Below are 11,140 nucleotides of genomic sequence, written 5' to 3' on the forward strand. Positions count from 1 at the left end.
GACAATACGTTCCTCCCACTCCTGCTGCCACCCACCCCACCAACACCCATCTGAGTTACTGCCATGTCCATAATAATAATAATAATCCTTGCAGTTGATATAGCGCCTTATCACGTCATCGAGACGTCTCAAAGCGCTTCACGGTACATACTGTGAAGTGGAGTGACTGTGTTTTGTGAGTGAAATGTCCACGCATAAAACTCAGGGCGCTCCCCCACCACCCACCCACCCTTTCCCTCCCCCTGAGATTCCTGTCCACTGATTTGGGAGGGGGGGGTGGGGGGGAGCAGGTGTAAATGCTCTGTCTGTCTCTATATATATATATATAATTTGTGGTTCTCTCCACAACCGCTTTCCGTGTCAATCCAATGGTACTTGTTTCATCAATAAAGATGGCTTCAATACGGTTTACATTCGCGCTCCGCCTTTCACTTCGAAGCGGGAGGACGTCTCATAAAGAAAGCGCTTCACCCAGATGTCTGAGCACCTCCTGGGCCATGCTGTGTGAGGGGGCTGCGGGTGGGTGCGGGGTGGGGAGCCTGAAGAAGGTGGGAGGAGGGGAGGAAAGATGACCGAAAGCACGGTCAAAGGATTCAGGTTTTTCGTGGGGAGGGGGGGGCCACAAGAGCTAAAAGTTCGCCCACCACTGATGGGCAGATAGAGTGGAGGGGAGAGAGGAAGAGCGAAGAAGGGGGGGGGGGAGGGAGAGAGAAGAAAGGTGCGATGGCTGTGCTCCATTACTTCAGGGTGCTGGCTGGCTGGTGGAAGGTGGTGAAGGAGTCTAGGTGATGGCTGTTAAACTGATGCTGGAGGTGTTCGGGGACGCAGGTCGAGCACTTATACTTCGCTTTGATCCGCTTCCCACCTTCGGTGTCCTCAATGCAGATTGTAGCGATGCCTAAAAGCCACAGGAGAGGGAGGGAGATGGGACGTTAAACTGAGCTCCATCGCCTGAGATGCTATTCGAAAGAGGAGGGAGTTTCTCTCACCCGGTGTCTTGGCTGACATTTGACGCAGCGCCTTATCACGGCGTTGAGACGTCTCGAAGCGCTTCACAGACTATATTGTCAAGTGGATTGACTGGGTATTTTGTAGGTGAAACGCGGCAGCCAATTGCTCCAGTAGCGTCCCACAAACAGTCACGGAATCAGTGACCATATTTTTTTGGGGGGGAGGGATTACCCCCGGGAAACGATTCGCCAATCGACTTGACAACCAGGTTCCTACTTACTACCGGGCCAACGGAGGTGTGTGGAGTACAGAAACTTGCCTAAGGTTTCGCCCTGCCTGGGCGGGAATCGAACCCGGGTCCTCTCGCTTGCGAGGCGAGCGCTCTAACCGCTACGCCACGGGACTTCACTGTGGATTCGCGACGTGAATGAACCCCCTTTGGGACGTCCTAGATTGCATTGTTCCCGGCAGATTGCTCGGGGGTGTTGCGTGGGCGCTTCTAGCATGTGGCGTGCGTGGAAACGTGTACCTGCAATGGTTGCACCTTGTTGCTCCACCAGGCCGATCGCAGCCTCCATCGTGCCCCCGGTCTCCACCCACTGATCCACCATCAGCACCCGCGTACCTGAAGCCGATCAAGAGTTTTACTTGCCCAGCGTCGCCTCGAGATGGGGGCGAGGTTCCGGGCGAAGGAAGCTCTCCGGCTCATCCGACCTCATCCCGGCCAGACACCCCGGCCCCCTCGCCCCTCCCCATCCTCCCCAATCACGCCAACCACACTTAAATACCGTAAACGAGCCCAAGCATTGTCACTCGCATGGGTTATTGGTTGCTGCGTTAACTCGACTTGTGCCCACAGTGGAGCTGCGTTGGGTGTAATTTGCGGGATTTCTTATTAAGGAATCCGCACCCTCCCCCACCCCACCCCCATCCACCACCTCTTCCCAGTGGGCGTGACGGACGTCTGAGAGGATCTTCCACCCCTTCTTCCCCCAACCCCACCCACCCCCATCCCCACCCCCACATCCCCACTGGGTTGGCATCAAGCTGATTCCCTTATTGAGGATCCCCACTAAGATCAGACACCAAAATCGACACTGTTTTACGCAGGAAACACCAACCTGGTTTAATCACGTCAGTGCGCATTTCCAGAACTTTCCGCCGGCCCGTGTAGTCGGAGTAAGCCGCGCTCTGGGATTGGACGCACAGGTGACCTTCCTTCCGGACGGTTACAAAGCCCTTGGCGAGCCGGTTGGCGATGCCGGCTCCTGCAGAACAGAGGGGCAGAGGGTGAGACTCTTCCCTCCCCACCACTGACAAATCCCCTGCTCTTGTCGCTGATTCTCACAGAGACAAAGAAGGTCACACGAGAGACCTTCAGGCGGCATTCGATCGCGTTCCTTCCATTTCACACCGACGGCAGCTTGCAACAATGCGCATTTATACAGCGCCCCTCACATGGGGTAGCATCTCAGAGCACTGAACAACACGGGGGATTTGACCCCCAAGCTGGGAGGGAGGGAGGGGAGGTCAAAGAAGAATATCTTCAAGTGGGATCTGAAGATGGCTAAAGAGGGGATGAGGCAGAGGAACTGAGACAAGGGAGTGCTTGAATCTTTGCATTTGATACAGAGCCTTATTACGCCTCAAAGTGTTTCACAGAATCCATTGGGAAGCGTAGGTTTCTGTGTAGGACTGTTGTGCCCAAATTGGCTGCTGCATATTGCCTACAATCGCACGGTAAATCTTATGAAGTTCTTTGCAATGTTCTCCCAGCCTGAAAGCCACAGTATCCAATGCAAGGATTCCTTTAACAAAAAAACTCATGACTTGAACGTTAACCCGTAATCGCAGCCGTTCCGCGCTTAGGACAGCAACAACAACTTGCATTTATATTTATATAGCGCCGTGCACGAGGGGGGTGGGGGAAGGAGGTGACCGTAAGCAAGGTTAAAGACGAAAGATCTTCATTCGGGATCTAAAAGAGGGAAAGGAGGGGGGGGGGGTGCAAGGCGGGGGATTGGTGGGGGAGAGAGTTCCGAAACTTCGAGGCGCAATGGCTGAAAGATGGTCAAAAGGGGAAGAGAGGGAAAGCAACACAGGGTAAGCATTGTGCATCGCTTGATCTCACTGCGGGCAGAACGGAAATTCCTCCCAGACAAATCTCTTGCCCAGGCTTCGCGATCGCACGTGGACTTTGGATCCAAATATAGACTTAAACAAACCCCCTGCCGTGGCTGGCCTCAGTGAGCCACGCAAACCCAAAAATCAGTTTGCGATGAAATTACTAATTAACGAAAGAAACCTTTCGAGGGCGGCAGGCAGAGAAGTAAGAGTCTCTCGTTTGTTTTAATTTGATTTTCGGAACGAGACATAGTGGATCGGGGGGAGGAGGCATCCATATAAGCCCCTGAGGTTGTAAATCCTCAAAGAATTTTAATATTGAACGGACGCAACAAATTTGCTGAGCAGGCAAGGAGGCGATCTTTAAATCCAGGAGAGGGGGAGGCGGGGAAGGCGAAGAAATAAGAACGAGTTGAGGGGACGTGAGGTGAGAGGCGTTAACGGCAGCTTACGTTTCCACAGCGCATTTCACAGCAAAGCACTTGGTGGGACATTAGGCATTTGGAAATCAAGCGGATGTTGTCTCCCTGTTATCCATCTGATAAAATGAGCTCTTCACTTTGTGGCCGCGCGCAATCGGCTGCCGCATTTCGCCCACAAAATATACAGTCAATTCACTTCACAGTGTCTCCCGTGAAGCGCTTTGAGACGGCTCGAAGACGTGATAAGGCGCTGTATCAAACGCAAGGATTATTATTATGTCGCTGTGCACAAATTGACGACCGCATTGCCCTAAAAAAGACACACAGACGCTTGCACATCACCAGCAGTTCCACCCCCCACCACCACCACCCACCCACCCCCCTCCACACCTTGTGAAGCGCTGTGAGAAATTTTTTCCTCTGGTGGGGAAATCCAGTGCAAGCGGGCATCATCTTAAAATTAGAGCTAAGCCATTTTAGGAGTGAAACCAGGAAGCATTTTCTCATGCAAAGGGCAGTGGAAATCTGGAACTCTCTCTCTCGCCCTCCCTCCCTCCCTCCCTCCCTCCAAAAGGGCTGTGGAAGTTGGATCCATTCAAATTCTCGAGACTGAGGTGGATGGATTTGCGTTAGGTCAGGGTAGGAAGGGCTATGGGGCAAAGACGTGTAATTGGAGTTGATGTACAGATCAGCCGTGGTCTAATGGAATGGCGGAAAAGGCTCGAGGGGCTGAATGGCCCACTCTTGTTCCTATGGAATGTCTTGTTCTGATTGTTACCCAGAATGAAGCCCATCGCGTCAATGCCAGCCACCAGGTCAACGGGGTCGTTCAGGAAAGGCTGCGCCAGGTCCTCAATGCAATCCTTCAAAGCCTCAAAAAAAAGAAAAAAACTTCTTCAAACCAACTTAATCCGGAGCGTTCCCCCCAACACGGTACTGGAGTGACTGGTGGTGGCCAGTCAGTCGGCCAACAAAACAGATGTTTCTTGATTGAGTATTTCTTGATTTACGGCATAAATCAGTGTTGTTTTGTTATTTCTAGCATTATTTTGTCAGCCAACCAAAAGGTGGGTGTTTACTACCCGAACTCTTGGTTTAATAAACGATCTGCAATTCAATTTGCGGAAACGTCTCAAAAAAGTGATAGGGCGCTATCTCAAATGCAAGGATTAATACTATTATTATTATTAAATGCATTAAAATGTACGATAAATACCGATTTATTATAATAATTATTATTATATCACACACAAAGGATACAGTCAATTCGATTTACAGTATATTCTGTGAAGCGCTTTGAGACGTCTCTCGAAGACATGATAAGGCGCTGTATCAAACGCAAGGAATGTTATTATTATTTATTTTATTATTATTTATTAAATTAAAAAAATGTTTGTTAAACACCAGGAAGTCCGACTAGCTGACAATGTCAGCTCTTGTCTGGCGAACGGCAAGGTTTTAGTTACCTGTTGATTACAGTACAGTCGGGATGGGTCAAGCCAGGCATACATCGGGCCCTTTATATTGGGGGGCATGAGAGCCAAATACCATCCCTCTCCACGGGTCTGTGGGATCGACGTCACATCCATGCTAGAGGGGCCAGAAGGAGAGAGGAGAGCGGAGAGGAAAGAAGAAGAGGGTTTGTGAAAAAAAGTTCCATCCAACACAAAGCAGAAATTCCTACACACGTTTCTCTGGAAATCCATCCTGGGATCCCTCCCTCCGACTCACTCCCTCCTCACCTCACCTCGTTCAAGGACCATCTAAAAGACCTTTTTCATTGCCGCGCCTTAAGAACGCCAGCGACACCCGGCTCAAGAGTTATTTCTTAATCTGGAGTCAACTACAGAAATAGTCTGGCTCCACCCACGAAAACTGAGAAGACGACTGCTCTCTGGTCAAGCGCTATTAAAAGCCCAGCAAGGAGTCTTGCACTGATGGGAGTTTTACAGAAGCCCCAAAATTCCACCCGCTCTTAGCCGACAAGCCCATCGTTTTGGTTTCCAGTAGCGTAGTGGTTGGCGCGCTCGCCTGGCAAACAAGTGGACCCGGGTCTCGATTCCCGGGCGGGGCGAAACCTTAGGCAAATTTCCTCAATCCTCACGTCTGTGTTCCTAGCAGCAAGTAGGAACCCGATTGTTAGTCGATCGGTGGAAGTAATAATCCCTTGGGCAAAAAATTTGGCCGCTCAATCCACGACTGTTTTGCGGGACGTGGCTGTGCGCATTTGGCTGCCGCGTTTGGCCCACAAAATCCACGGTAAATCCACTTTACAATATGTTCTGTGAAGAGCTTTGAGGCATCTCAACAGCGCGATCAGGCGCTACGTGAAATGCAAGGATTATTATTATTTGAGATCAATTCTCTGGTGGATAAAAATAATCATTAAAACTCCAGTGCGATCACCTTCTTTTTGGTCGTGGATCGGCCACTCCGCTCCGCTCACTTCTCTGAGACTCCGAAGAACTTTTTCCCGAATGAATATGTTTGAATTGCAACTTTTTTGTCCCTTCTCGCTTCTGAATTGGGTGGACTTTGCCCCCTCTCCCCCCTCCCCCTCCAGGCTACCTCCCCCATCCCCCTTCCCCCCACCCCCCCCTCCCCGCTGTATTATCAGTCTGTGAGCTACTGTCACAAGCGACAATGGTAAACCAATTAACCTTTGCCTCCAGAATATAGGTACCAGCTCAGTCGGTAGTACTCTCACTTCTGAGTCAAGAGGTTTTGTGGGTTCAAGCCCCCATTTTGGGACCTTGGACTCATTCAGCCTTAGGCTGATGCTCTCGTGCAGCGCTCCATTGATGGAGCTTCAGACGTGCTTCAGACGAGACGTTAAAGTGATAACAATTACAATAATGATGATAATAATCCTCGCATTCGATAAACCGTCTTATCACATCGTCGAGACACATCAAAGCGCTTCACTGGATATACGGTAAAGTGGAGCGACTGTGTATTTTGTGGGCCAAATGTGGCAGCCAATTGGACACAGTAACGTCCCATAAACCGTCGTGGATTGAGTGACCAATTTTATTTGGGGGATTGTTGACCAGGACACCAGGAGAGAGAGAAACTCCCTTCTCTTTCCGAATAGTATTACAGGATCTTTAACGTCCACCTGAACAGGCAGATGGGACCTCGGTTCAATGTCTTACTCTACGTGAGTGCAAGTTGTTGCTTTGTGGGAGTTTAAAAAAAGGGGCGTTTATTTCTTTTCGCCTTCAATGTAAATTGTCGATTGTGATGATGAAGAGGGGGTGGGGGGGCGGTAGGTGGGGGGAGACGTACGAAACACTAACACTAGATGGTGCTGCATTAAAGCAGCTTCACAGAGCCACGGACTGTGAACCAGAGGATGCAGTCGACGACTTTCAGGAGCAGTTGACAAAGTTACGATCACAAAAGAGGTTTGGATGAAGAAGTCCCTTTGCCACTCTGCCCCCACCCTCTGGAACTCCATCCCGCAGTCCCTCCGCCTCACCCCCTCTCTTGCCTCCTTCAAGACCCATCTCAAGACCCTCCTCTTCGACCGTGCTTTCCATCATCCTGCTTCCCCCCCACCCCACCCTGCCCTTCACATTTCCTGATCCCGACCCCTCAGCTTGGGTCAGAAACTGTGACCCAGCGCCTTGGGACAGGCGCTATACAAATGTAATTTAGTTGTTATTATTGTTGTTGTCCACTGTGACGGACAAGCTTAAACTAGGATACGGGGCGGTGATTGGGTATTATCGCTGTTACGCATCAGGAAGGAAGGGCTCCTTTCCCGGTTCCAGTTGTTAATTACCCTCTGAGTAATAATAATAATAATAATAATCCTTGCATTTGATATAGCGCTTTTTCACGTCGGGAGGACGTCCCAAAGCGCTTCACAGAATATACTGTAAAGTGAGTTGACTGTATATTTTGTGGGCGAACGCGGCAGCCAATTGCGCACAGCAATGTCCCACAAACAGTCATAGATTGAAAATGACCAATTTAATTATTGTTTTTTTTTTTTTTTTTTGGAGGGATTATTATTAGGCGTGTGGAGTAAGGAAACTTGCCCAAGGTTTCGCCTTCTGCTGAGTAATCGCTTCCTGGTGCCTGTCCTGAAACTGCCCCCTTCGGACCCTGAACCCGTGCCCCCGTTTGGTTTTAGCGCCTTATCATGTCGTTGAGAGGTCTCAAAGAGCTTCCCAGGATTTACCGCAAAGTGGATTTTCCGTGTATTTTGGGGGCAAAACGAGGCAGCCAGTCGTGTACAGCAGTGTGTCACGGACAGTCATGGATTGAGTGACCGATTTTACTTGGGGGGGTGGTTGGCCAGGACGCTGGGTGGTAGAAACGCCGTTAGACTCTTTTCGAATAGCGCCGCGGGATTTTTAACGCCCACCTGAACAGGCAGACGGGGAACTCGGTTTAACGTCTCATCCGAAACGAACCGTGAGACTTGAACCCACGGGAATCCTCTGACATTTGGACCCAAGAAGTGGCCCCAAGACTGGGTCAAGCTTGTGTGATAATCTTCCGACACTGTTGCACACTGACACCGTTAGGATCAGGAGACCCTGTGTGGTGCGATGAATGCAGGGAGGCGTGCTACACAGTATTAAGCCTACGGGTTAGAGTGGGGCCCACGAGAGGGTTTTTTTGGTGAAAATAATAAACTGGTGTTTAACAAGGTCGAAAACATTCCTTCCACCCCCCCCCCCCCCCACCACTACTCTCCCCACCTCCACACGCACACATCACACACCCTCTCCGCTCCCCTCACGGATTGTGCTCAAATTCGTGCCATTTCAGAGTCGCAAAATCTATCTTTTGTAGGTTTTCTTCACACGGAACAAGGGACAAAACTGAGGACAGGGAGTCCAGTCGACTGACCAACCACTCTGGTGTGTGGTTTTATTATAATAATAATAATAATAATAATCATCCTTGCATTTGATATAGCACCTTATTACATCTTATTGAGACATCTCAAAGCGCTTCACACAGAATTCACTGTCAAGGTGGTTTGACTGTATCTTGTGGGCGAAACACAAACTATAGAGTCAATTCACTTTACAGTAAATTCTGTGAAGCGCTTTGGTTTTGCACCGAAAAGGCTAAGAGACAGCGGCGATTAAAGTAACGGATCCGTGGGGATTTTTTCTTTCCCCTCCTCTCGCTTCATAAATAGGATCATTTCTTCAGGTGTGCAAGAGTTTTTTTTTCTTTTCTAATTAACTGGCTGATCGGACCTGCCTTACAACCCTCCCCTCTTCCCCCCACCCTCCCCTCTCCCCCCCCCACCCACCCCCTCTTTCCCCACCCCCAGAATTCACAGGGCATTGACTCCTAAACGCAAACCTCGACCACTTAGCTCAGGTTAAAATGTAAGAACCTCTTCCCCGTATCGTTATGGCATTAAATCAAAGCTCCGACACTGCACTCTGGAGGCAGAACAATGCGTTCTATGTCTAAAAGCTCTCTTTATATCCCTTGCGCCCTTCACTCCCTCCGACCCTCCCTCCTTCAGAGTATCAGCACTCTCTCCTCTGAGTCAGATGGTTGTGGGTTCAAGCCCCACTTAAGGACTAAGCTGACGCTCCAGTGCAGTGCTGGGGTCTCGTCTGCCTGTTCATGTGGACGTTAAAGATGACACTGTTCGTTAAACGTTACACTGTTCGAAAGGAGAAGGGAGTTTCTCTCTCTCTATGTCCTGGCCAACAATCCCCCGAATAAAATTATTCCTTGCATTTGATACAGCGCCTTACCATGTTGTTGCGACGTCTCAAAGCGCTTCACAGGATACACTGTAAAGTGGAGTGACTGTGTATTTTGTGGGTGAAACGCGGCAGCCAACTGCGCCTGGCAGTGTCACCACAAACAGTCGTGGATTGAGTGACACAATCGATTAACAACCGGGTTCCTACTTACTGCTAGGAAAACAGAGACGTGAGCAGTAAGGAAACTTGCCGGAGGTTTCGCCCTGCCCTGGAATCAAACCCGGGTGCTCTCGCTTGCGAGGTGAGGGCTCTAACCACTGCGCTACAGGACTCCACATTTCTCCCCTTCCTGCAGCGCGCGCCCCCCCCCACCCCCTCGATGAAACCGCTCCTTAGCACTCAACGCAAAGTGGGTTTGATACAGCCAGACTCCCTCTCTTTCCTCCCACATTCAATGCAAGTGAAGCAGCAACGACTCGCTCAGTGCTGGCTGGTTCAGCCGTGAACGAGCCCCACTTGCTGTGAGATGCTCCTCGGCTCTTGCAGACGCCAGGAGCACAGCTGCGAGGTGCTGGAATCATGGTCACAGCTGCTATTAGCAGGGCGTTAACCGCAAGTAACCCCTCTCTCCCGCCTGAGACCTGCTTTGTGAACAGTAGAGAAAGGAGTCTGGAGCTCTGTGACCGCAAGTTACCCTGCATTCCACAGCACAGAGCAAGGCTGGAGAGAGAGCACCAGCAAACCTCTCCCGATGGGATTGCATTCACATTCACATACACATACATATCTACGTGCATTTGTACGCGTGTATGTACACATGCACACGCGTAAAATAAACGCATGTAAAAAAATAATAATAATAATAATAATAATGCGGTCACTCAATCCACGACTGTGTGTGGGACACTCACCGCTGTGCGCAATCGGCCGCCGCGTTTCACCCACAACACATACATTCAATTCGCTTTACAGTACATTCTGCGAAGCGCTTTGAGACGTCTCGAAGACGTGACAAGACGCTGGATCAAACATAAGGGTTATTATTGTTATTTACAGCGTGTATGCGTGTGTTTGTGTGTGTGTGTTTCTGTGTGTATTTATGTGTATGTGTAATATATGTTTTATAACACATATATGTTTATGTAATGTATAATGTTTATATACGTGTATGTATATCTATCTATACCGTGTATGTATAGATAGCTGTGTGTATGTGCTTCAGGCATACAGGGAGTTTTAGAAAACGTTAAAAGTTTTCGCCAACTTTCTTCCTGCAAGAAAGTTTGTGGAGTGTCGATTTCACGATCAAAGGGGATTTTTTTTTTGGTGGCTGTTACAAGGTGGGGGGATTGTGGGGGGATTGTGGGGGGATAGGGAGAAATGTGGGCATGAATAATCTGAAACACTTGTCGAACGTGAAATGCAATCTAGAATGGGCTGAGTATTGAGCATTTTAAGGCGAATGCATGCATTTTAATCTAGATTTAATTTCATTTTACATCTAATTTTAATTTTAGATTTAACTTAATTCTAAACCTAGAGTGAGTTGAGCATTGAGTATTGAAATTTTAGGTTAACCCATGAAGACTCTCACACACAGACACAGACAAAACAACAGGATAAAGTGTGTGTTTTTTAATCACAAGTTTAGAAAGATCTAAAGGTTCATTTGTGTGTTTTTGTTCCTTTAAACAGAAGTGTTAAATGCCTCATTGCTCTCTCTCTCTCTCTCTCTTCTGTTTTTTTGTTTCTGGGAGTGAGTTAAAAGGATCGATTAAGTCTTTATTTCCTTCCCTCTCTCTTTCTCTCTCTTACTCCCTATTTTTCACACTCACTCCCTCCCTCTCTCTCACTCTCTCACACACACACACAAACTTATTCTCTCATTCTTTTATTTCCTTCCCCCTCTCTCTCTTACACACACCCCATCTTTCACAAGCTCTCTCTTTC

General features: G+C 49.0%; 1 protein-coding gene across 2 annotated transcripts; it reads right to left on the reverse strand.

Moving 5' to 3' along the window:
• Positions 1-697: 697 nt before the first annotated feature.
• On the reverse strand, positions 698-5,330 carry zgc:174895 (purine phosphoribosyltransferase family protein). 2 transcript variants are annotated; one of them, XM_007896647.2, is made up of 6 exons: positions 5,245-5,330; positions 4,964-5,087; positions 4,276-4,369; positions 2,073-2,219; positions 1,481-1,576; positions 698-898 (listed from the first exon to the last, which is right to left on the reverse strand). In XM_007896647.2, the coding sequence occupies exons 2-6, from the start codon at positions 5,084-5,086 to the stop codon at positions 738-740; spliced, it is 621 nt and encodes a 206-aa protein (XP_007894838.2). In that variant the 5' UTR covers position 5,087; positions 5,245-5,330; the 3' UTR covers positions 698-737. The 2 variants fall into 2 exon arrangements, with proteins under 2 accessions (XP_007894838.2, XP_007894840.2); XM_007896649.2 differs by having other exon boundaries at positions 5,240-5,330.
• Between the last annotated feature and the right edge of the window lie 5,810 nt (positions 5,331-11,140).

The sequence above is a fragment of the Callorhinchus milii genome, unplaced genomic scaffold (assembly GCF_018977255.1).
Source record: "Callorhinchus milii isolate IMCB2004 unplaced genomic scaffold, IMCB_Cmil_1.0 Scaffold10, whole genome shotgun sequence".
Lineage (NCBI taxonomy): Eukaryota > Metazoa > Chordata > Chondrichthyes > Chimaeriformes > Callorhinchidae > Callorhinchus > Callorhinchus milii.